General features: G+C 39.8%; 2 protein-coding genes across 6 annotated transcripts in view; both read right to left on the bottom strand.

Moving 5' to 3' along the window:
- The window catches only part of rock2a (rho-associated, coiled-coil containing protein kinase 2a), a 45,493-nt gene extending 44,198 nt beyond the window's left edge, over nucleotides 1-1,295 (bottom strand). For all 3 annotated transcript variants that reach the window (XR_005609340.1, XM_031746133.2, XM_039603113.1), the window contains exon 1: nucleotides 389-1,295. Coding sequence is in view for 2 of the 3 variants with exons in the window: in XM_031746133.2 (XP_031601993.2) it covers nucleotides 389-487 (99 nt within the window). In the remaining variant the exon portion in view is untranslated. The remainder of the gene's footprint in view (nucleotides 1-388) is intronic.
- A 7,819-nt stretch (nucleotides 1,296-9,114) lies between these two features.
- Nucleotides 9,115-27,262, bottom strand: part of sobpa (sine oculis binding protein homolog (Drosophila) a) — a 56,165-nt gene continuing 38,017 nt past the window's right edge. For 2 of the 3 annotated variants that reach the window (XM_039602891.1, XM_031746162.2), the window contains 3 exons: nucleotides 25,461-25,556; nucleotides 16,191-18,216; nucleotides 9,115-14,168 (listed from right to left, as the gene is read on the bottom strand). In XM_039602891.1, the coding sequence (XP_039458825.1) occupies nucleotides 16,192-18,216; nucleotides 25,461-25,556 (2,121 nt within the window). In that variant the 3' untranslated portion in view covers nucleotides 9,115-14,168; nucleotide 16,191. The remainder of the gene's footprint in view (nucleotides 14,169-16,190; nucleotides 18,217-25,460; nucleotides 25,557-27,262) is intronic. The other variant, XM_039602892.1, reaches the window with a different exon arrangement.

Below are 27,262 nucleotides of genomic sequence, written 5' to 3'. Positions count from 1 at the left end.
ACCAGTGTAGGAAGACTGCAATGGTTGTGTGGTTACACCGGGGACTGATAGGACTACAGTGGCTTGGTGGGCCCATATGTTATCTAAAAATATTAGTCTCCATGAATACACCCAGGGGAGCAATCTCAAGTAGTTAATCCTAATCTGTAGACAGGCCTCAAAGAGCCCCAAACTGCTCTGTCTGCACCCAGTCTTAACTATTAATCAGGCCTGTCTACAGTGTCTCCACCAGGCGATAACACTTAAAGCATAAACTGCACCGTTTTAACATGGAAAGGTGTTTAAATGCAATTAGCTCACCTGATGGCGTGCATACCTGCCTAGCCATTCAGCGAACAGACAACATGGCATCATTAATAACCTATGAAGTGGATCCCACTTGACTCACCAGTAAACTTTCCAGGTTTATGGCAGATCTGGGGTCTCTGATCATGTCCTCCAGCTTCTTCAGCCGGGTTTCCATCCTCCTCTCGGCGCCCAGCGACATGACTGCGCCGTCGTTGGTGGTTAAAAGTTGAGTTTGAAAACTAATGAGTCTTTTCCAAACTGTTTGAGTTTACATGTGAACCCTCTTTGTTCCTGGCTAATGGCCGCAGGCCTGGCGGAGCAGCCTTTGGGCTCCCAGCCCACCCAAATCGCTTCCAACAGGAATGGTGTGCACAACGAGGAGAAAATATTCCCAAAGCTTCCAAAAACATAAAACTTGCCAAGTGAGAGGGGGCCGTCAGTTAGCAAACCCGCCTGGCTTTAAGCTAGGAATGACGACTTGAACTATCACCTCTCGTTAAGTGGAAGATGCATTTTTTTAAACTTGGCGATAAAGTTTGAATTTACCAGCAACAGGCAGCAAAAGCAGCAAAAGCAGCAGAAGCAGGGCGTTTTCTTTGCCCCCTTTTTACTCCCCTTTCCTTCTGGCTTTCGACCGCTTGGATTTTTTATTTTTTCTTCCTGGACTTGCTATCTTTAGGAGGGAAAAAATCCGCTTCGTTTCACCCCATTCAACAACGCTTTAGCCCGTTAGAAGTGGAGTTTATCCTCGGCGCTGCTACAAGTCCTCCGAACGGGCAATAACGTCTGTTCTCCCGCGCTGAATTTTTAATAAGCACTCGCTCGCCTCTTCCTGGATTTCTTCTCGCATTTTCGCATTTGTCCTCCTCGCTTCAAGACGTGGACGCCAAAAAAAAATAAGTTTCACTCGCAGAGAAAACTCATCCAGCAGCTGAATTCCTCACCGTACACTCACATCTACACACCAACACACACGGAGGCTGTACTCTCGGACTCTCCGCCCCCTGACATCAACACACACAGAGGACTCAACTACCCATAATCCATCAGTCCTGCCCTCCAACCTGGATATCGCTTGAGATAAATTTCTCGTGTAATCTTTTAATATCAACAACTTTAACTCTTTTCTTTAGTATGTCAAAAATATAAATTCTTTGTGTAGTTCATTACTGTAATGAACTTATTTTTAACAATAAGTACGAGCAAGACAACTACAAAGATGAGCAAAAGAAAGTGCCCTCTTTTCAAATTCTAAGGTTTTCTACAATAAAAATAACTAGCTCATCTGAGATCTTAGAATTTGGCAATACAGCTTCAGATGAACTAGAAAATATGACATATTGCAACATGTCTTTATTTATTTAACACAAAATAAGCAGAAACACAATACAATATACTACTTAGGGAAATTCCTAGTGCTGTCACAGAAGCTGTCTTTGCAAAGAGTGAATAAGATAAGATGACAAATTAATTTTTAAAGTAATCCAGTCTGCATTTTGGGACTTTATATCTTCTATCCGAAGGTGACAGTCCACACTCAGGATGGAGGATATGTAACAGGTCTGACAGAATACAGGCTTCTCATAAATGAATTGCAGGGAGAGGTCCTCAGTTTACTTTCATGGTGGACTGTACCAGACGCAACAGCTTAGATTTTGCCAGGACAGAAAGACTGCCATACCGCACCGATATGTCATACTTTGTGATGCACTCCAATACATTCTTTTGTGGAGAGCACCAAACACTGTTACTCTGCATAAAAAAAAGATATTAAAAATAATTAGATGCCTGATGCCGGTAATCAAATCCACTTGATTATTTTGAGCACCTCTATAATAGCAGAAGTTTTAGCAGTTTGCTTGTCTGCACCATTCAGGTGTGTGTAAACACAATGTCAAAGAGATACGACATCTGCACAGATCTTAGAAAAGCAATTGCTGCTGCTCATCATTCTGGGCACAGTTATATGGCTATTTCCCAGAAATGTAAAGTCCATCATTCTACAGTGACAAATTCACCCCAAGGTCAGAGCATGCACTGCTCACAGAAATTACCCAAGAGCTACATCTTGGACTCTGCAGGACTCAGTTATCATGTTAAATGTTAAAGTTGACAACACGATTAGAAAAACACTGAACAAACGTGCCTTGTTTGCAGAGTTGCATATGAACAAATCACAAGACCTCTGGAACAATGTCCTTTGGACAGACAAGACCAAAGTGGAGATGTTTGGCCATAATGCACAAACACCTCATACCAACTGTCAGCATGGTGGTGGAGAGCTGGTGATTTGGGCTTGTTTTGCAGCCACAGAATCTGGGCACTTTGCCATGAGTCAACCATGATCTCCTCTGTATAGAGTCAAATGTGAGGCCATCTGCCTGACAGCTAAATCTTAGCTGAAACTGTGTCAATGATCCCAAGCACACGAGCAAATCTACAAGAGAGTGATTGACCACAAAAAGAATGAAGGTGTTGCAATGGCCCAGTCAAAGTCCAGACCACAGCCCGACTGAAATGCTGAAGTGGAGCCTTAAGAGCGCTGTGACTAAACAAAGCTCAGTGAACTGAAACAAAAATGTAAAGAGTGAGCAGAATTCCTCCACAATGATGTGAGATTGACCCTAAACATGCTTAATGGGGTGTACTTAGTTTAGTCACACACTACTTATGCAATTTGGCAGAGCTTTACTTAAATAAAGATGCTGTGTAATATAATATAAAAACACAGATAAATAATAAATATTGGTAAAAAGAAAGTATACCCTTAAAATTCAACAGGACCTAATAAGCGTACTCCTTACCAGGTCTTAAAATTACACCCCACCCCCCACCCCCTTTTAAAGTATTACTTAATTTTCCTGCCTTTTACTCCTGTTCTATCAAAAACAGAATTTTTTTTTTTTTTTTTTTAAAGAAATACTCAAATGTCTCAGTTTGAACATTTCTATGTTTCACATTTTCTATTGTGACTAAAATCTAGGTTATGAGATTTGCAAATCATTACATTCAGTTTGTATTCACATTTTAGACACTGTCTATTTTTTTGCAACTGGGTTTACAACTTGCGGGGTGTAACACCAAAAACAGCACATCTAATTAGAGTTTTCTTTAAAAAGCACTTGAATAGATTATTTATAGCAGAATTAATTTGATGATCAGTTTTTCAATATCAGTTATTATAATGAGTCTGAGAGTTTGCATTATTATATTTAAAGAAATAAAGAGGCAATCGAACCCCTGATGTAGCTTCACCTTGCTCAAACTAAATGTTAAAATAAAGTTTTTCCACTCTCTCTTGCGTGTGTGTGTGCATGCAGTTTCCTTGGAAAATCCCATACAGTACCAGTAGCAGGAAGTGATGCTTTTTAGATTTTCTTTATTTGGAACAGTTAGTTTGTATGAGAGTGTCACAGACAGGCGAGCAGATAAACACACAAACGCCACCTACAGAAACAGGAATGTTTCTTGGAAACAGCACTCATACCAGCAGATTTATTGTCTGTTTGACAGGGCATGTCTGGGAAATGCAGTCCAAAATAACAGCAACGATACAGGCTCAAAATGATCTATTTCTTGTTTTAACAAACTTGTCTCATCACTCACAGTAAAGCACTAGGCTAAGATGTGCCATCCTGAGACCCTTGTGCTTCTTTGTAAATGTTATTGAATCATAACTCCATGCCGTTTCACTTGTACTAAACATAGATCTCAGTTATTTTGACCACATTTTAAGTGGCTCACACTCACCTGAATATGACAGTCATAAACACACGGACAGTTTTTCGTTGATATAGGTGGTGTTTATGTGTAAAGGTGGTAACTATTTAAGGATATTTTGAGTAATGTTATAAATTGAATAAGAATTACCGCTTACGGTTATTTTGATGATAGGATATGAGAGACATGATGGACACTAAACTGAAATATTCCCAAAGCAGCAATCAGACATAACCTGCATTTAAGCTGGCTATACTCATTTCTGAGAAGATTCTCAGTAAATTTCACACTAGCAAATGTATTCATTAGGGCAGAGTACAATGTGTGTGTGTGTGTGTGTGTGTGTGTGTGTGTGTGTGTGTGTGTGTGTGTGTGTGTGTGTGTGTGTGTGTGTGTGTGTGTGTGTACAATGATTGTCTGTAACTTCTGAATTCTCACAAATGTGTGCTCAAAACCACACACAAATCCAAAGCAATTTGAAGATTTTACAAATATGCATATCAAAACTGGAATAAAAAGTGACAATTTAAGCACACATTTTCACATTTAGCTTCACATATTTAATCATCTTTTCTTTCAAAAGGCAAACAAAAGTCTAAAAAATATGAGTGACATTCTTTTCGCTCACTCAAGAATTGTTAACGATCACGTGTTACGTGCACAGATCACGTAACATGTCATATGATGCTCATCTGCAAACATTCTGAGGCTAATTTCACTACATATATGTGTAGTTGTTACATGAATGTGTACATATGGAAATAGCAATCAAATGAGCTTTGTTATCAGTTGTGTGGTATGGCCAGACTTTACCTGTGGTTGCTAGGATTATCTCTTTGTTTTGCAGCTGCATCATCTTAATAAAGAGCTTTAAATTCCTAGGAACTGGGCACGATCGGTTTGTGTTATAGCCTTGTTTACAGCGGAAACTTTAACTGGCAGCAATAGAAACAAAGGTGCTTTGAATAACATTGAAAATGACTTATCGCCAGTCCCGTGTCCCCAAGCAGTTTGACAGTGTGCTGCCTGAGAATGAAGCAGCTATATGTTTTTATTTTTCTTATTTACACACATTTATTTCTTGTTGTCACAGGTCAAAGAAAGTCTACTAAAGCATGAAGGTCTATTGATACAGGACAGCAGTTAGTATATTTATTATTACACAAATAAGATAACTTGGAGTGGAGTTATGATGCTCAAATGATCCTCAATTGCATTATTTGGACTATGACAAAAATATTCCCCTTGCCACTGAAGTAGGTGTAGACGTCAGTGACAATGCAATTTCCAACTGGCTAAGAAGTACACAGTACATAAAAATGATCACACAACACAGGTCACTTGTTTTAAAGAAACAGTTCACTTAGTCATTGATGTGAACAGGTGCTTTAATCACACTTAAAGAGTTTACTTCTCAAAGTCAAAGACACAAAAGTGGCCTAGTATCAGCATAACTGTTTACTTGTTACACAAACTCCGTCATATGCAGCCAAGCAAACACAGAATAGGACAGATGTCATAAAAATTGCAGAATGAGGACCAAAATGCAGACTCAAAGACAGAAGGAAAAATAAAAAAGCAAGCCTTTATTTTGGCTGATTCAAAGTCAGAACACAAAAATCCACAGGCAAAAGGCAAACTGAATCCAAAGCAGGGAGGGAACACACTAGGAGGCTAAACAGACCCTCAGAGGAAGGCGGAGGGGAGGATACCACTATTTATATATGAAAGGGTAATCAAGGAACAGCACACAGGAGGGTAACAAGACACAGATGATAAGAATCAAGGACAATGAGACAGCAAAAATGACACACAAAACACAGAAGACAACTATAAAGGCTAACAAAGTAAAACAGGAACATTAATAAACAAGGCATCGGGGAGAAAAGACAGAGGAGGATGAAATAGGAAACACTGAAGATACAAAATAAACTAACATAAACTAGAACTATGAATTAAAAGCTCAACATATCTGTAAATAATGAACAAAGAATCAAACAGAGAACATCTTAAATAAACAATTCAGTATCCCAAAACTCATACACAGTGATATAATATTTATATTATATTGATATCATAACTCTGTTTCTACACTCATTTTATATGAGTGCTTGTTGTTTGTTGTATATTTGCTGCTATGACAACTCAACTTCCCTCTGGGATTATTGAAGTTTCTCTGATTATGATTAGATATTAAAGTCACCGGGTGGCTGAGATTTGTTTCTTCATTACTATAAATTAAGATATTTCCACCATGAAATGCAGAACAACCCAAAATGAGTGCATAAAATTTAACCTAAAAGCAAAATTTTGGGGCTGACACACTTACTACATCCCCACTTAATCTGTGCCCCCAGTTATTAAATGAATATAGACAGTTATATAAATAATATTTTAGCTGTAATCATTGCATAAGTGATGAAAGTAATATAAGTATAACAATGTATAGTCTATAACAAAAATATCATTTTATATGGGGTGTTCATGTTATTTTGTCCAGGGAATGATAAACAATGGCCAAATTACTAAGCAAAAAACAGATAACACAAAAACTACAATTGTTAATATTATGATATATTTTAAAATTCTTGTTACTGCTTGATTACTTTTACTTCTATGGGAAAATTAAACTTTTTTTAAAATTTTTTTTATTTTGATCTATTAAATTTTATTGTACCTCTGGGCTTAGCGAGTCAGTCATTACTTACAGAAACCATGAGATGGAGCTAGAGACCACTGGATCTACATTTCACACACGCATCAGCGAGCAGCAGGAAGCCAGACTGATTCCATTTAAAAGACATAAAGAAACCACTTAAAAAAAAAACTGGAGTATTTAGAAAATCTGTATATTTCTTTAACATATAATATCACATGTGCAGAGTTTATGAAGCAGCACTTTAACTTTTATGAATAGGTGTCATAATTATCATTACTAAACATCATCTGTTAGATAATTGCCTGTAAGTTATATTTACTGAACTAATTCTTGTTGCACTCTCCTTTTTTAAAATCAACCATATACTGCTCATGAATATTTAAATACTATAACCAAGGCTTAGCTATTTATGAATGATTCAGTGTTCTAAAATGTGGTTAAACTCTTTATTGCTTTTGCATTAATTATTCAAAACAGTTTAGCATGACTGTCAGTATAATTATATCTGACTGGTATGACCTATGACATTCCTGTTTTTTAATGGGGGGGAAAGGAGAGAGAGAGAGCTTACATTGTGTCCATAAAGAGTAATAACAATTACTCAAAGTAATACTAATCTTTCTTTATGTATAATTGAAGGCCATAAAAACGAAGAAGAAGAATTAGTCATTAAATTTGCACAAGATTCATTTCTTTTGGGTTGTAAACCTTTTTTTTCTCCCCACTAAAGTTTATCTTCAGGTTGTATTGATTAAAAAAAAGCTTTCAATGAAAAATATGAAACCTTTAAAATTCACCTGCAACTCAGTTCATGTTACGCTATGTATATGAATAATAGCTAAATTCATATGTTTCAGTGGTGGTTTGGGACATTCTATAAGAAAAGTCATATAGTGGATATTCTGCTAATTAATGTTCCACTCATGCAGATTATATGGTTTAATATTAGCTATTATAAATATATATATATACAAAAACAAGTTGCAACTCATCAAAGTGAATATCTAATCAGCCAATCGTGTAACACCCACCCAGTGCTTTTAGATATGTAAACTTTGTCAACACGACCTGCTGAAGTTCAAACTGAGGATCAGAATGGGATGGTCGCTTGTGCCAGACGTACTGGTCTGTGTATTTCAGACACTGTTAATCTACTAATACTGATCCCACAAATCCTTTACAGAGAGTATTCAAAAACAGACAAAATATCCAGTGAATGGCAGGTCTCTGTGAGAACTGTCGCTTACTGTTGCTGCTGCAGGTCAGTAGGGAAAGTCAAGACTGCTTCAGGCTGATAGGAAGGCAACCATAATTGGATACAAAAAAACAGAAGAGAACTTTTGAATGCCCACTTGTCAAAACTTGATGCTGATGAGCTACCGCAGCAGAAGAGCACACCAGGTGCCACAGCTGTCAGCAAAGAACAGGAAACAGGAAACAGTTTACACAGGCTCACCAAAATTGAACAATAGAAGATTGGAAAAATCTGGTTTGATGATTCTTAATTTCTGATGCAACATTTGGATTGTAGGGTCAGAATTTGGTGTAAGCAACACGAAAACATTGATTTCTCCTGCTATATACAAGTGGTTCAAGTTGGTGTGATTGCCAGATTTGGGGTCCCTTAGTATCAACTGTGCATCGTTCAAATGTCACAGCTTACCCGAGCATTTCCTGCCGATCGTGTTCATCCCTTCATGACCACAGTGTACCCACCTCCTGATGGCTGGCGGGACATCACACCATGTCAGAAAGCTTAAATAATCTCAAACTGGTTTATTGGACATGACAATGGCTTCACTGTACTCGGACAACCTCCATGGTGACTATCGTGGATGTGCATCTGACAAATCTACAAAAACTGTGTGATGCAGTCAAGCTGACATGGACCAAAAATCTCTGTGAAAGTTTTCAGCACCTTGTTGAATCCACGTCATGAAGAATTAACACAGTTGTGAGTTCTTTGAGTGTAAATGTTCTACAGAGAACACAAACTACCAAAATCAATAAATGTATATGCCTGTGAATGCACCAAAATGCTATTCAAAATAATGTAGGGATTAACTATTTTATACCATTACACATACACCTCAGGAGGATTTAATTTGCGCTGTATATTCATTTTACTTTGCATGAATTTATTTACATCTTTCCTTATTTATTGTAAATTATTTTTTTCATTCATTTATACATCCTTCTAATTATTTCTGTAGCTTTTTAATGTGTTCATTGTTAATTTCTGGATTCATTTTCTTAATTTGTTTTAGAAATGTCAATTCTTGCCACAGTTTTTGTTTTAAAAAGTTTTTATTTAATTTATGATAAGCATTATTAGTCATTTGTTTCTTTGGGTCACTTTAGTTGAGTCACTTTTGGTTCTCCACAGATGTGTTCATTGTATGTGTGTAAAAACAAATTTAACACATGTGAAACAGAGTTGTGTGTGCCTCTTATTTATTTGTCTTCATGGGCAATTCACTGAATAAAACAAATACCGTTACAACACAAAAAAATGACCATTCTCCAAAAGCAATTTTGGCCACATGTTATGTACATGTTACAACATAATAAAAAGGCCTCCTCATATCACTGTGTCCTCCATTTCAATGATAAAAAAAAAGAAAGAAAAAGCATGTCACTGTTCACCAAGCATTTACACTGGAATCGAATGCTCAGGTCAAACCACCTTTACTTTTTTATTTGCAAATGCAAAACTTGTCAACAATAAATAATACTATAAAATGTACACAAAAAAGATTGACAGTCCACCACGAGTTAAAACAGATTGGATGATTAGGAACAAGGAAGTCTGGAAGGGGTGGGGTGGGGGTGGGGGTTCTCTTCTTAGCAAAAATGTGACGGTCCATACAAGTTACAGAAAAAGCTGATCATCTATACATTGACACTAGCAAGATAACAAAGTTGTTGTTTCTGGTATATTTCATTTTGTACAAAGAAGGGAGAGTCTTCTTTACAAGCGAGCATCATTGTCTTAACTGGAGAGATTATACAAGCAAGAGTTAAGGCAACTTCTCCGTTGTTTCTGAAAAGTAACATGAAGTTGAATCATGTTTTATTTTGCCTGTGGACCACTTGTTTTTAGCAGTTTTGGAGTTGGTTGTCATTGCATAATTAAGGCTGCTGACCAGGCCTGTAGTCCATCACCAAAAAAAGGAATGCTGGATATTTGTCACGCGTCTGGTTGCCCTCACAAAGACTGACTCTGCGGTCTAGGTTTTCTCCACGAGAGTCAGGCTTTCGCATGTTCGGTGTCTGTCTCAGGCACAGATAGCATACCGCTTGTGACGCCAACACAGCATGGTGCAGATTAGAAACAGACACAATTGGGCATGTTGCTGTAGTCTCTGTATGTAAGTAAGCGTCTCTATGTAACAGGGCCAAGCAGGAGTGAAAACAGACATAACAACAGATTGCAGAAAGTTCCTCATCAAATCAAGCCCTCTCAACCTTTTTAATCGGTATGAAACTACTGGTTAAGATATCTGAGATTTGCTATCCTAGGAATAAATTTGTAAAAATTTTCCTGATGGTGCCATAAGAAAGGTCAGGGAAAGGTCAATAAACAAACAGAGTTATTCTCTGGGGAAGAAATTAAATCAGAGGAATAATTTATATTCTTCTGATGTAAACTGTATTTTTGGGGAAAGTATTACAGAAATAAGTAGCTCTACTTAAAGGACTAATTCAGCCTAAAATCACATTTGCATATCTTCCCTGTAGCCTGCCATGCTTTCACTCCATTCCTATCTTGTGTAGTGGCTGTAAAGATTTTTGCCTTCTTGTCTCTTCTGTATAATGGAACTAAATGTCTCTTAAATAGTTGTGTGCAACAGGTTAGTGTTAGGATTTGAAAAAGTCGGCAGAACAGTCTCTTTCTGGCCCACTTAATTCAGAAACCTTTAATGTACTATTTTCCAAATAATGTCTGCTCTTGTCATGGGAAAATGAAAGGTTCCTTCTGCACAGTCACCGGTGTAGTTCTGTAGGAAGAGTAAACGGATCATGATTTTGGAAATGGGCATTGCTGTTGAGTTTTTCAAATCTGTTTTAGCACTTTAAACACACATGCAAGTGTCATTCACAGACTGTATATTTAAGATGGACTAAGCCACCGTGCCGTCACCCGCTGACCATTTTTAAGACTCTACATTTGCGCTTGGGCTGCTTGGGCCCAAACCTTTCTGGTTTCCATGCTGGAGCCATAAGTGACCATATCTGAATGAAAGGGTGCAAAAGGGTGCTAACACCTGTGAGTTTGGTTAGCAAGCACCACACATACATGCCTGCTAATGAGTTTTAAGTAACAGACTAATAAAATATTATAATTCATTCACCAAAATTAAAGCACAAACCTCTTGAGTGGGCTGATAGATGGCATATTAATTGTCTGAAAATATAATTAAAAATGTTGTAAAAGACTCCAACACCTAAACCAAGTGTTGTTCTTATGAAAGGGGAAACTATCCAAAAACTGCTTTTGTGCCAGGCTGTAAAACATGGTTGTCTGCTCTTTTTAATGTATTTTGACAAAGGAAGCTAATTGAACTTATTTGTTTTTGGAAAAAGCCTCAAGTGGCCACTTCAGGAACTGCATTCCTTCATATTTCCTGCAGCTCAGTGTGATTTAGTTCTATTAGGTCTCTATATTCAAAATTACAGCATCTCATAACCAAAATAACAGCACCAGATGCATATGTTAGCCTGTGTCTTTAAGTGCAATACAGCAAAAGGCAGGCAAGAGCTTAAAAAGACCATTTTGACTGGCTCTGCTTGCAGAGAAATGAAGCAGAGACGAGGAAAAGCTTAAAGTGACACCAAAGCTGGGCCTTGGCAAGAGGCGAGCTAAGCCTAAATGCCTGACTAAGAGGCGACAGATAGAGTTGCACACTGCTTATTCTGAGTCAACACTCTGTAATCTCAGCTGGGCTCTCTGCTTGCACCTGCCTCACACACACAAACACAAAGTTAAATTTACTATGTGCATTGTGCCATATGAGTATGTATGCTTGTGAATACGTGCATGAGGAAAAGCTCGGCCTCGTCTTTACACAGTGTAGAAAACAATTTTTTACTTTTATACCAATAATAAAAAAAATCAGGGTGCAAGACAAACGATAATTGAAGATCACTTTGTCGTTTAAGCCAGATTCTATCTCACGCTTACTGTGACATATCACAGGTCTAAACCGAAAAGAGTATAATAGTAATGATGCTTTTGACATCCACTTCTCTTCTCTTGGGCCTTCTTTTCTTTTCTTTTTTTCAAAATAAGTGCTTGTTATTTTGGCAGCTATAAATTATCCAGTCAAATCTTCAGTTTAAAATCCCATTTCCACTAAAAACTAGGTGACATGTTTTGTTTCAACACACCAGAGGCCTTTGGCATGTGATAATACCTTGTCTCACACTGGTACAGTGCACCTCCTCCATAGGAGTGTAAACTAAATGCTGGCTTTGTCTGATGGCGTCCCAGCTCACAGCCGATGTGTAACTGGATCAGATCAGAACTGGATGGGTGACAGTTGTGTTGCATTTACTCAAACTTCCCGGTAGGATCTACAAATGCTGAAAATACTTCCTTAAAACAAAAAAGAATTGGCAAAAAAAGAACCAACTTGGCAGAGTTAGTGGACAAAATATTGCCATAAAGACTTTGTCCTCTGTGTGTTTACTGTTCAAATGTTTCTGTTGTGTTACTTCAGCAGTTTTCCCTTCAGTCCCACAAGAATAATTTATGAAAGAGCTGGCTTCCCCCTGCACCCCCCTCAAAATTCAGTGCAGTCAGTCTCAAACTAACCCATGACAGAAACATCACTGGTGATGTATTATAGAAAAGATTAAGTACTAGCCTGCGGAAGCGAGTACCCACTGCAGGCTGGAGGATGCTTCCACATTGCCATGCCATCTCAGTTCTTTTGGTGGTGCAAGTAAGCCTTGAAATGCTCGCTGTTATTACTGTTACTTGCACAGATTACTGTTTAAGCACACGGGCAGCATTCCAGAGGGTAGAGAAAATGTCAATAATAGGAATGATTATCACGACAGCTCCATCTTATCCTTGTGTAACACTAAAACTGAATTCAGTGGAGAGCAAACAGACAGATGCCAACGGAAAATGGCAGAGATTGCACGATTCCACCCACACACTTACTTGCTGGTGAAGGTTATCTCCAGAATAATTCTCAACATATGTGAAGGTGATTTTATGCCCCCATCCAAAAAGAGAAAAAAAGATTTCCCAGATTTCTTAATCCCATTGGATTCACCCAGAACTTGGTGACAAGGTTGGCAAGGACATTTTTGCTGGTTGTGAATAAGCACGTGTATTAACACACAGATACCAAAGCTGGGCTTGAGAGATGCATCTCTGCAGCCACCATCATGCTCGGGGGAGCTCACTATGTGCTCTTAGCCATTCCTGTGTAACGTGAGAACTTTTGTGCTGCTTTGTGCAACTCTCTTTTAAACTGACTTACAATGTGCTTGAATTGTCATTACAGAAGCATTCAGAGCTGCATCAGAATGACTTTTTGTGTGTGTGCATTCATAAAAGATAAAAGGCATTCACGAACAGCAGCACTTGAGCCAAATGACTCGTCTGCAGCTCATATTTCAAGGTGACAGTAAACTCTTGAAAATGATGTAATCCCATCGGTTTTTACATTTCAGAGTCAGTCTTTAGAACATCACAGAAAAGCAGCTGCAGATTTGTAATCTTAATTTCTGATATTTTAGAACTATCAACATAAAATTTGGGGAAATGACAATTCAAATAGCTTGAAAATCCTCAGCAATATGGCGGCTGCTTTGACGCATCTTCCCATGAACTGAAGCAACCGGTGTGGTATCTATGTGCAAACCTTTCTGGTGAACAAGCAAACGCCAAGACGATTTTTTAAATGCCTCTACAGCTCAGTGACAAGTGATAAAAATAAGACTTACAGGAGCAGAGATTTTATACCTGTGGTGTGGCACAAAGTTGGACTGAAGCGTTTCAGTTTTAGGGGCTCCTTCAATAATTTCCAAGCAGCAGATTTGAATATCGGACACTACAGTGCGTTCCATAGTAAAAAGACAATACAGAGTGTACTTGTTCGATAGGGGAGGGTGGATTGAAGTCTAAAGGGGCAGTGTGGGCTGAGAGTCTCTAAATGAGGAGAGGAGCAGCGGGGTAAAGTCCTCCTGTTGCAGGAATATACTGTCTTCAGTTCAGAGACCAAACGGTCCTGGTGGCCATCAGAGTGTCTGTCGCACAGACAACAGTAGTCCACTCGGCTATGATACACATCATCATGTTTGTTTGGACTCATCGGTCATCAAAGGCGATTTGTGGTGCTGGTAGACTGGACGATGGGTGAGGATGAGGACAGTGTGTGTGTGTGTGTGTGTGTGTGTGTGTGTGTGTGGAGTAGTGTGATTTGGAGGTGGGGGGTGGACAAGTGAGTGTCGTTGATGGCACTGCGGTCCTCAGAGCATCCATCTGTGAAGCAGAGTGGGAGGAGAATTAGACGGAGTCAGAGCTGTTTTCGGGCAAAGCTGATGCATGAATTCAAGGTATTTTAATTTGAAGGTAAGTGGGAGAGTGGAGGATGTTCAGAGCAAAGACAGTTTTGGTGTTAAAATCACTGAGGGCCAAATTAAGGAACATGCAGATTTTTAGCAGCACTTCCTAATTTGTGGTTTATTCTCCCCGCAATCAGAATCAGCTTGAGGACACTTTTGGGCAAATAAAGAATAAAATATTCAGCTTCTGCTTCTCTACTGGAATAAATTTTACATAATGTTTTAGATATTTCATAATGAATGCCTTGTGATGTTGCAGGCAAGGTGAGATATGGTATTCCACATTTTGTACTCTATGGAGGACCAAAACCCCCTAGATAAATAATAAATATATATAAAATATAAATACATGACTTTATTAAAAATAATATGCAATCAGGTGCACTAAAATAATATAAAAAAAATATTGTAGGCAATAAATTAATTTGAGAAATACTCAATGAATTAATATTTATAATTTAATTAGCTTCTATTTTTAAGGGAAAATAATGCAGAAATAAATATGGAACTTTAAAAATAAGTGAAATGAAATTCCCCCCAAAAAGAATCAATAATTTAAATGGACAAACCAATAAAAATATAGGTAATATAAATAATAAACCAAATAGGAAAATAAATATTGAGTAAAATAAATAGATTTTGTGGTACTTTGTTATTCTTTTTTAAAAGCAAAAAAAGTAGTATTAAAAATAAATGTAGGCATAACAGATTTACCTGATTGCATTTTTTCTTCAGAACTTAAATGATTTTTTTTGTTGGTAATTATTTTGTGCAACCATTAACCAGAAAGCAAGCGAGGAAGGCACTGTTGGTCCTCCATATTTTTGCTACTGTATCAGTACTTGCAGATTGCAGTGCATCACTTCTGTTTATTTCAGCTGCTGGTTGGCGTTTAGCAGCGCTGAATGTGCAGAGGGCTTGATTTCCATCTTTTGTCGTTACCAATTAATCTTATTCAGAGCACTCGCCTCATGTTACCACAACCTGAATTGGTCTTCAATTGCTCTTGAATACAATTTCATTTAATTAATAACTCGAGGATTGCATCATTAAATTTGGCTTTAATGGCATGAAATGCTCCCCATTCAAACTCCGAAGCTCATATACTGCCAGTCACAGTAAAGCAAAGACGAGTATTCCTCTTGTAAAATGACATCAAGGCGCAGGCTCATGTGGAAATGTGTGTTTGGTAAATGAGTGTTGGCTAATCACATGATTCCAAATGCTCATAACATCTGGGATAAATTTATTTGTTTATGTGATGTTGCTGAGTCTTAAGGTTTTATTTCAGAATGGTTTGGCTGTATATTAAGAGGACAAGGCCCTCCTTGTGCCTGCTTATATTAACACCACCTTGTAGGTGTGCTGGTTCATTTCATCTTTTCACAAATGGGCTTTGTGTCAGGTTCCCTCCTGCTTCACTAACCCTTTTAGAGTCTTTTCAGCGCCAGTCCCTGCGAGCACCCCTCCAGGTGACAATCTCATACATCACCTGCAGTCCGTCTGTCACAGTGGACTTAATGCCAGGGAACCTGCACTCTGGCATTATTTTGGAGGTAATAATTCAACTAATGCTTGTTTGACCCCTTCCACTGTGACTGCACGAGGGCACACCGAGTCTGCCCTTGAATCAAGCATCACATTGTTGAAATTCTGATTAAGTGATCAACCCTATTATGTCTTTTCAAAATGACAAAATACAAAATAATCCGGTTGCCAGAAATTTCCAGATGTGAAGATTATAAATATGAAACAGGTTGTTAAAGAACATTTTCAACTGAAGGGAGTCATTTTGAATAGTTTAAAGATGCATCCTGGGGAGTAAGAGACTTTTAAAACCAACTCTTAATTTGATAAACCCCCAACTGTGAATTATGAAATGTCACTGAATAAATCTGTTTGAATTTATATTTCAAGTCATTTTTGGGAAAACACTCACTTCATTTGTTTTGATTGCGAATTCGCAGACACCTCCTCTTCAGCGGCGGCTCGAGCTCAGGACTCCCAGCGGCTGATAGCGGTGCGCTGATGGAGCAGGAGAGGATGGCTGTCTTGTCAGCGGCGGGCTTTGGCACAGGCTGTATGACAACACAGCCTCCGGTCGACAGCAGCGGTAGGGCGTAGGCATGCTCACCCTCCTCCAAGTTGGAGTCAGGATCTGGCTTACCCTCCACCGTGTTACCCATCTCATCTTGTACCGAGACCCGCTTTCCTGGCTCCCATTCACCTACGGAACAATTGTTCTCTTTTAACGCCTCACGCTCAAGCTCACCGTTAGCTGGGTGCTTCTCTGCCTCTCCTTCTCCTGCCTCTCCCCTTCGGTCAGATTCGAAAGCAGGTGTGAGAAGTGGATGCCATCCCGTACCATTGACTATCACATTACATGGGGCAGCAGGGCTAGTCTGGTGCTGGGGTAGAGATGGGGGCTGGGTCCGTACTGTACTTGGTGAGGGTGGTGTTGTACGGTTAGAATAGTGGGGACTCTTCTGGCTCACTGAAGCTTTGCTGGGAGCACTGGAAGGTGGGGCTGATGATTCCAGTGTGTTAGGGTGTGTGGCCCCATCCGGCTCCGCAGCACTGAGGAGTTCCTGTGGGAGCAGAGCCCCCTCCCCTTCATCACGATGGCTCTTCCCTTCCCTCCCCAGCTCAGCAGCTGGTGGAGATCTTGAATCCGCCTCTGGCTCTACTTTGACCTGGACACCAGGTAGCATCCTGTGAATTACCTGCTGCTGGCATGATCTTTGGCCCACTGTTAGATCAATAACCCCATCCATCAATCCAGGGCCACTGCTGAGACAAAGGTTGCCTGAGTTGTCCTCTGCCTTCACAGTCAGTTCCACTGTCCTGCCTCTCTCTGACCGCACAGGAGAGACACGCCCTCCAGCTGGCTCTATCTTCTGGCTCCCTCTATCACCTCCAGAGGAGCCTGGAGAGTGGGGCCTAGAGGCTGAAGCTTCTGAGGACTCTGGAGCACTACGGACAGAACCAGTGCTCTCAGGTTGGTCCCTGGAGGATTTGGGGTTGAAGGGAATGGGGATTGGAATAGGAATTGGGACTGGGAGGGGTACAATGACAGGGTAAGGGACCAAGAGAGTTGGAGGAGGTACCAATGGAGCCAAGGACGGCATGCCAAAGTTCATCATTGGGGGCAGGGGGATGGGTCCATTGGGCATCATGTTGACTGGGGGGAAAGGTGGTAGGCCCGGCATGGGGATTCCAGGGTGTGGGGGGATCATGCCAGGGTTGGGATTGGATGAAGGGTGGACATGTGGAGATAGCAGAGGCCTGTGCATGGGGCTTGATGCAGGACCAAGGGTCCTAGGAGGTGGTGGTGGACCAATACCAGGGATGATTGGGTTTGACAGCGGGCTGTTGGGCCCTCCTGGGTGGGCAGAGGTACGAAGAAATGGGGGGCGGATCTGCTGCATCATTTGATGCTCCATGAACAGAGGGAGGGGCATGGGTCCCCGGGGTGTCATCACCATGGGAGGGCTGCCAGAGGGGACCCCGACAGGTGGGTGAAGAGTGGGAACAGGTGGTGGGGGAAGTGAGGGGCTCTCATGGGGTCTGGGTGTGGGGATTTTGGCTGAAGAGGAGGAGGATGGGGAGCAGACAGCTGCAGTGTCTGAGGGTGAGGCAGCAGAAGATGTGGAAGGGGCCAAAACTGAGGTTGAGGAAGGCCCTCCAGGTGAGGGAGCTTTACGTCGAAGGTCCGTTAGCGGCGTTCCCCAGGATTCAGGAGTGAGCAGCTGCACTCCTGAACTGCACTCCGGCTTACCCTCCCCTCCAGCTCCGTGTCCTGGGTTACACAGCGCTCCAGGAAGGGCAGCCTGGGTCTCTTTATAGAAAATGTCCATCTTATATTGGTTCAGGCATTTGGCACTGCAGAACTGCAGCCTCCGCTCACCAGCTCCAAAGTCCAGGTACTCCTTAGTATGGCGAATATGTTTGCACCAGTCACACACCTGCAAAAAGAGACACACATATATAAGCACCTGTCAGCCTGCATACAAAGGACTCCTGATTTGTTTTTGATGATCCACTACACAATATTTTCTGAAAAATGTGGGGAAGACGCTTAGTCGCCACACCATCTGGAGAGAAGCTCATTAGAGAAAGATTATTTTTAAGGAAGCTGATGTTGATTGTAAATACTTTTACAGATCTGCTGAAAAAAAAGGAAACATTTAACATTGGAGTCTGTACTCGTCTGCTTTCGACATATTTATGTGTTCTATCTTATGCTCGCATAATGGCGTTCAGCTGCTGAAGTGACTTTGCCTTTAACCTTCTGTCTTAACAGGAAATGCCCATTTACACCTTCTGTTGGTTATAAAGACCAGCGCCTCAAGCACAACACAAAAAGACGATTTTCCTCACACTGGTATTGAATTGTGGGTCAACAAGTCAAATCAGGTTAAATGGTAGAAGCAATGGGTAAATGGGTGCATAACAGAATGTTGTGCTGTTCTTTTGGGTGGTGAAATGTTTTACTTTAAATATCTTTATAGGTTGCAGGTGATGGCTGAAGCTTGGTGCAAAACTTTCACGTTTTCTAACATTATTTTTCTCAGCCGAGCTCTGAAGTTTATGGCTAAAAGCCACGGTTGTTTGCTGAAAACTATTTAATTAAAGTAACTGCAATATTAGTAAGATTGCAGTTTTAATCAGTTAATCAAGTAAAGTCGGCTACACATGGAAAGTATGTATTTCTTTTGGGACCCATGCATTCATATGCCTTTTTTATATTTTATATAATGCATAACTTTGCATCCTCCTCTCTCCCTGTACCTTTCTGCTGTGTCTCCAGAGCTGCATGTAACTGATCTGTGATTTCTGCCACCAGTTCCTGTCAGGTGTTTTATGTTGTATTGTTTGTTTCCCCTCTTTGTTCTTTTCTTTTGACTCCTTTCTTACTCACACAAAGCAGCAGCAGATGCCTAACCTCCCTGAAAATGGCTCTACTTGAGATTTCTACCTATTAAAGCAGAGCTGATGTAACATGGCAACATGGCTATAAAGGGGTTAATAGTTCCTTGATACAGTAGGTGGATTGGTTGCACAAAGCCTTGTAAGTCAACCGTAACATTTTACATGCAAAAAATTGACTGGACTTCAGAGATTGCTTCTGTATGCAGAATGCAAAGCTGGGCTGGATCCAAACATGTGGAGGCTCAATTGAAAAGTTGTCTTTCTTAGTCACCGCAATGGCAAAGATCCCAAAACGCGCTGCTGCACTGTTTCATCAATGTTATACACCTTTTTAGTGCAAAACGTGCAGATTTTTTGAGGGGAGGAAAATGAATGTGACCCTGGTAGAGCAGATAGCAGTGGGCGAGCCCTGAACACGGAGTTACTCGTCAGGCCACACACAGCTCACTCTGTCAGCTCTGGGAGGAGTGGCAGGTCCTCGCTGGAGATAATTAAGGCATTAATCAGTTGTCAGACCCTTCAACGACATCCATCCATCACACAGACCCTTAAGCCCCCCTGCTGAATGTTAATAAGTCGAGGGATGCAACCGGAAGGTGGATAAACTCCTTTTGCAAGCTGCATAGCAACATTGGATTATTTGGCAGGAAAGTGTCTGGCAGCAGCTGAAAGACAGTGGACTCACATGGGCTTTTGGGCAGATGCACTGCAGCACTGGCCAGGATTTCAAAAAGAAAACACAGTGTGCCGTCCTTCAGCTGCAACATGTGTAAAACATCAGGTTGCTTGCCTCGATTATGTGCTTTACATCAGAGGTGAACTGATTGAAGCAGAGGCATTCACGAAAAGGGCAAAAGTCTGGATTTGACAGTCATTAGAGAGTGTCACTCTAACTTAAAAACCAAACCGAGTTTGAGAGAAGCAGCCGGAGAGCATAGGGGACCGCAGCAAAAACAGATCAGAGACTGAACTACACGGCGCTGGAAGCGCTCGGATGTCAGTCCCTTGAATTCTACATGCTTTAACTGCCCATTTAGTCCTCGCTAATTCAATGAGCCATGACTGAGTAAAAGTCAAAAAGGTGCTCTCACAAGTTGAGTTTGATAATGGTATGCCCAGGATATTTTAAATAATAAATGTGCTGAAAATTTCCTCGACTCAGAAAGACAGATGGAGAGCACTTAACGACTTTCTGCACCGTGAGTGAAATTTCACTGCGCATTACGCTAATGGAGTTGTGCTTTCTCTTTCTCGCTCTCTCCCGGCTCCTGCACACAGATGTTTGCAGTTGAATGTAATTATGGTCATTTATTTCCATCGTGGCCAACGAACCGGCATCGGCGGTGTAGTTTAACCGTTTGCATTACAACGATTATCCAGCTTCTAAACAAGCACCCCAGTGGTCGACATGTTCTCCCTCCTCTGACTCTCTGACCCAATCCCAAGTCTAGGGAATTTTAGGAATTTTAGGAATTCCCACATTAGTCAGCGACGTGTTTTAGTGCATAAGAAAAAAAATTAACATATAAGGTGAGGTGATTTGTGAGATGTGAGGGGATTTGAGACATTCTCAGAGGTTAGAGCAATAAATAAACAGCATTTAATTTGCTGGAGTCAAAGAGAATGACCCAACAGAAAAACCCTGACTATAACAAATATATTGCAATTATGCAATGCACCAAAATATTAGAAATAAATGTAGAAATCCACAAATTTATAAACTGTGACATATTTATAATTGAATTATCATCTTTAATGTAAGAATCCTCATATTTACTTGCTTCCTCATTTAATTTACCATGTTATGTATTGATTTATTTACTTATCTCTATTAACATTTACTCTTTAACATTTCTTTTGTTTTAACTTTGTTTTCCCTTCATCAAACATAAATATTTATACAATTTAAAAAGAAAGGAATAAATACAAAGAAAAACACATACAGAGGCAAATTAAATAAAAAATATCCACTTATGTCACATTTTGTAAAGATAATTTGTGAAATTCTTCATTTTGCCAGGCCTTTAAAAAATTATTATTGATTTTGGTAGTTTGGATTCTCCATATAAGGCAGGGGCTTCAGATTTCTAAGGATACGTAGGATTTAGGAGATGAAGAGGAAGACGAAGGAGGAGGTGGCAGCGGGTTAAGAGGCTGGAGAGTTTCAGATGGTGCAGAGATTGTAAGGTTTCATAAGAGGTTGCGGTGCCTGAAGTGGTTTTATATGTATGATGAAGAGGGTCGCTGAAAATGAGGAGGTTTAAGCAAGAAAAGTGCATCAAGGGACAGGCTTGGGTATCCCGCCCTGTTAAGGTCGATATGCGATTCTTTTGACACTTCTCACATTGCTGCCACAATCACAAAGTGCAAAACGCAAAGATTAAACACATGAAAATGAACCAGGTGCTTGAAGCGAGGCTTGGTTTTTTCGTTATCTTACACTCCAAACAATCTGCAGCAAAGTATCCACCCGTGACGGCTTGGGTTCATCAGAGATGCTGAGAAGAGGCGGACAGAAACACTGAGCTGGCTGTACTGTGGATTTAGTCCAAAAACTAGATCATGTTGCAACAGACTGCCATCTTAAAGCACCTGGTCCACTGGAAGAAGAAAACAGTGTAAAGCTTACACTGATGTTTACACAAGAAAATTAAACTTTGGCAAGGCTTTAAAGACCATCTGCAACATGTGGACTTATTACTATGATTAAGCAAACTATCAGTTTCCAGTTGCCTCATTCATTGTTGCAATGGTTATAATTACTTGGCTTACAAAAGAGGAAACATATCTGGTACATATCCTCTCCCAGTGTTTTATACTGACTACATAGTGTACCTGACTTCTCCATCAAAACCTGAATGGACCATGAAAAGTTTTAAACTGTAGCTAAAAGCCAAGACGCAGGAGAACCACAATCGCTGTGAGGTGGCTCTTTTCACAGCCAGCCATCCCATCAGTCATTATAGATGTGACATACAAAGGCCATTCTCACTTGGCCAGGTGAAGCTCAATTGTGCTATATTTCACAGCGCACGCTCCCGCACGCACGGCGAGTAAAATAACTTCAGCTGCAAGAGAGACGAGGCAGACCTGGCGGATTGTGTTTGAATGTCAATGGAGCAGACGGGAGATCTGTGAGATGAGATATCTACTCGGTGCTTTTCCATAGAAAGCACAGTTATATGCTTCGTTTTTTTCTGCAGGGTTTGGGAAAAATCAATACTGCTATGATATCTGTGCGATGAATTTGAGGCTAGAGCCTGCACATAGCAAACTGAGACAACAAACTGGAGAAAAAGCTGTTGGTGAACAGTTCACTAGAGTCTCTTCAGGGGAAAGGTTTAACTTTGAGGCATTTACCAACAGGAGATACATTTCCACACCCTTAAATACATAAATTCATTTGGATCTGGACAAGCACAGATTCATTCATCTCCTTTTTTGTCAAACATGTCTTGAAAGTCATATGTAGTGTAGCCACTGAATGCCAATCAGAGGAAATAGTTAAGGTGACCCTTCAGATATCTCGAAATCTAACAGCTAAACACTCAACATCTTCCTGATCTGAAGAACTGGCATCAGACTACTTCTCAGTGAGGAGAAGTTACTTTTATTTTGCTTGTTACCTCCATTTTCAAACCTAACTAACAAGCTATTCGCTATAGCTTCTTCGCTGGTAAGAGAGTGTAAGTAGTGCTGATCGGCCTATCAAAAAGCCAAGATCAGAGGTAGTTTGTATAATGTGTCACGTCTGCCTATGTCTGAAGTCAGAAGTGCTTATGGTTGTTTTGAATGACTGAGGGGTGGAGGGAACAGCCAGCTGTCACAGAGAGGGTGAGCGGAGATGCAATAATATTTAATATTGCATTTTCCAGACAGTCTGTCAGACAGCATTGTATCTGGTGGATACATAAACAGTTGGCGCTTCTATAAAACAAGGGTTTAAAGAGAAAATTTGGTGTCTTGAAGACCGAGTCCCATATGATCGGTGCTTGATTGAATCTTGCAGATGGACACTTTGCTCTGATGTAACTGGATGCTTTCGTTCTAGTTGATTATAAAACTATGCAAAGACTTTGGTGCTGAGTAGCTGATGTCGTGTAGGCAAAAGCATGTTGTATTAAAGTAAATGTTATAGCCTTTAGTTGGTCAACATAAAATAAATGCGTTAGGAAACAAAACCTGAACACACAAAAGTTAAAAAATGATTCCACATGTCTGAAATGGGAGACTGGAAGAATGACTAATAAAATATTATGAATGAGTACACCTGTTTCGCATTACAAACACGTAAAATTCTCAAGATTAAAGAATCTCCTTCGCAACAATGTCCTGGGCATTAACCTAACACACTTTTTCAATGGTGGGAGAAGCTGGAGCTCCCAGTGTTCTACGCATAGGTTCAAACTCAGTACACTCTAGCTGCCTAGAAACATAACAGTACTGTTATCAACAGACATATAGATATATATAGAAGATGTGATAGAAGCTGTGATAAATCTGAAAGCCCTACTAAGTTTACAGAAATGTTTTTTAATTATATTTAGAAGAATTTTTTAGAATATTTTAGAAGATAAATTTTCTATTAAAGAAAGGACCAACATAAGTTTTTGTTTAGATTAATTATGAATAATTGATGTAAAATACATTTTTATCATAATAAAATCTGTCCGTTTGCAAACGTTTAAATGATCATGAGCCAAACTTTGTCAATTTTACGATAATAACATCTCATTTATATCCACAAAACTTGAATATTGCAACATATGCTCACTAGCCACTTTGTTAGGTACACTTGTGTATTTCAGAAACAGCTGATCTATTATGATTTTCCCGCACAACAATCTCTTGGGTTTACAGAGAATGGTCCGAAAAAGAGAAAGAAAATATAGGATGGGCGGCATCAACAAAGTTGATGTCAGACAGTTCAATTCAATTTTATTGCTATTTCGCCAAATCAAAACAGTAGTTGTCTCAAGGCGCTTTGCATTGTAAGGTAAAGACCCTACAATAACAGAGAGCAAACTCTAACAATCAAATGATGCCCTTTGAGCAAGCACTTGGTGACAGTGGGAAGGGAAAACTCCCTTTTAACAGGAAGAAACCTCCAGCAGATACAGGCTCAGGGAGGGGCAGCCAGCTGTTGTGGTTGGGTGGTGAGGGGAGGAAGAGAGGACAAAAAATGCACTGCTGAAGAGAGACAAAGACTAATAACAAGTCATGTTTAAATGCAGAGAGGTGTATAAACAGATTGTGAGTGAATAAGAAACACTCAGTGCATCATGGGAAGCACCCAACAGCCCAACAGCCTAGGCTACTGCAGCATAACTAAGGGAGGATTTGGGGTCACCTGATCCAGCCAGGTCAGAGGAGAATGGCAAGGTTGCCCTGAACTGATAAGAAAGCGACAGTAACTCCAAAAACCACTGGTTACAATCTAGGTAAGGAATAGCATTTCTGAATGCACAAGACATCCAACCATGAAGCAGATGAGCTACAGCAGCAGAAGACCACACCTGATGCTACTTCTGTCAGTCAAGAATAGGAAACTGAAGTTACAATTCATATGGGTTCAACACAACGGCACAACAAAAGTTTGGAAAACTGTTGCCTGGTCTCATGAGTCTCTATAGCATTAGCTGTGCATTGTTTAAATGTCATAGCTAACTTAAGTGTTCTTGCTCACCATGATCATTCCTCTATGACATGAAGAATTAAATCCAATAAAGTGTCCAGTGAGTGCATAAGATATATTTGGCACCATCACATTGCCTGGCAATTACCTAAAAATGGACTGAAATGGCACTTTTATGGTAGAGCAGGATATGGGCATGTAGTAGTAACATGTACAGGTATATCAACATTTCCAATAAATATTATTCAGTAAAGCCACCTTAGCTTCACTGCTATTATTGCAATATTATATACCTGCTTTAACTGTGAGACTGCATATTTCTGATAGCTCCTAAAAAGACTGACACAACTCACTATATGAAAAATGAAAATGGGCAAAACAAATGATAAAGCATGAAAAAAGTTGAACGTAACGAATGGAAACGTTTAAGTGAAGCGACTTGTGCAGCATCTTGTTTGGAGAGGTTTGAGGATGAGCCTGCTTTACTTTTACAGTAATTCTCAAACACAAACCAGCCCAGTCACATTTCAGACATGACTTGAAAATTACATATTTTTAAACAAAGAACAACATCAAAACATATTTGTGCAGAAGCCATTAAGCTTAAACTCTTGTCTGGCATTAAATGGGTATGGTCCTTACAAGCACATCGCTGTTTGTCTTGAAGACAAGCCTGGGCGTGTCCTGAGCAAAGCTGTGCAGGGGTAATTTCCCACCGAGGCCATCGTCGTCTCTTGCCTGGGGGGGAGAAATAATGGCTTCTTTTTACGAATGGACAAAATAAACATGTGAACAGAGGCAACAAGGAAACAGAAATGAAAAAAAAAAAAAACACTGAGAAAGATGAACAGAAATGGTGACTGTAAAATGGGTGAAAAGCCATTGGTTTGTGATCAAACCAATGGGCGGTCGAGGGGTGAGGGGTCAGGATCCTCTGAAACAAAACAGTGAGTGAGTGTGCAGGTGTGCATGTGCAGTTCGTGTGTGCAAGACATTTAGTTTAGGCAGTTAAAATGCTGCCAACACAGCATTGTGAATATTTAACACCCATCAATCTAAGATATAAGGTGTGATCAAAAAAGTTCTGAGAACAGGTCTATGAAAATCAAAAGGTTTATCTGATTTGAATTTTGGGTGATCCCTCCTCCAAGATCATCTTCTTGTGCTCCTCAGCTTTTATGTTTAGATCTCTCAGCGGAAGTCCGATTGTGTCCCCTTTGCTCTGCTCACGCTCTGCCTTTAGAATCTGAAACTATGCATTCTTCAGCTCTGTCGATGATCTTCCACATGAAATTCCCAAGTTCTTGTTCACACTGTTCAGACTGCAAGGGGCCCAAATTGGACTTACACTGAGAGATATTGAAATAGCACTCATGCTGGAATCTGCCAGGACATACCCGAGAAGATGACCTTGAATGTGAGATCAGTCAAATTTAAAACAGGCAAGCTTTTAAAATTTTATGGAGCTCAGTTCTCAGAATCTTTTGATCCTACCTTGAAGGATGGCTCTGAGGGCTGAATTCAGAGACTTGTTGAAGGTTGAAGCTTTGTCTCATTTCACCTCATTTTAACCCAATTTTTTAATTTAGGGAAAAAAAACAACAACAAAAATGTCTGAAAGACATTTCAGCCAATACTTTTTCTACATGAATAACTTGCTGCCATTACTTGCTTAATAGTTTGTCCCTTTGAATATACTGATAACTGCAGCACTGAGGCTGATATTGTTTTCACCTTGCAGGTCAGTTACTTGGATTTTCCTGGAATAATCCTTTGCCTCCTCCCAGGTTTACACTTCTATCCAACATTTTTAGATTTAGCTGTAACTTCCAGATTTTAATATAAAGGTGTGGTCTGTGACCTTGTTGTGGTCACTGGTTTTAATTGGGGCACATGTACAGTGTTAGCTTAAAATCAAAACCAGCTATTAGAATCAGAATACTTTATTACTCCAAGGGAAACTATGTGGTCACAATTGCTCCAAGGCAGTAAGAACAATAACTAACTAAACTAAATGAAATAATAAAATAAGTAACAAAATCTAACAAAATAGCTCAAATAAATACATATAGCTCTTATTATGAATTAAAGCAATTTTAACCCTTTACATTTTGCAGTATAAATTATATAAATGTGCATATATGACTTTAAATTTGTATCACATTTGCTACAGCAGGTGTTTTGTTGCTGTTTTCTTGCAATTTATTTGCTAAAAATGTAATGTGCAATTCATTTCTGTTTTTTAAGGGGGGAAAAAATCACACTGATGAAACAGAAGTCTTAGAAAATCACAAAAGCTCATGTATCAAATATGATTAACTTGGCTTTAAAGGGTTAATTAACTAAATCAATGTCAATATCTTGAGTCATTGAGGGGTTCAATTTCAGTGTGGCCATTTGCTAAAGTTTCTGATATATTTGGCTTGGAATGATAACAAAGACAA

The sequence above is a fragment of the Oreochromis aureus genome, linkage group 19 (genome assembly GCF_013358895.1).
Source record: "Oreochromis aureus strain Israel breed Guangdong linkage group 19, ZZ_aureus, whole genome shotgun sequence".
In the NCBI taxonomy this organism is placed as follows: domain Eukaryota; kingdom Metazoa; phylum Chordata; class Actinopteri; order Cichliformes; family Cichlidae; genus Oreochromis; species Oreochromis aureus.
This window is presented reverse-complemented; position numbering and strand designations above follow the sequence as displayed.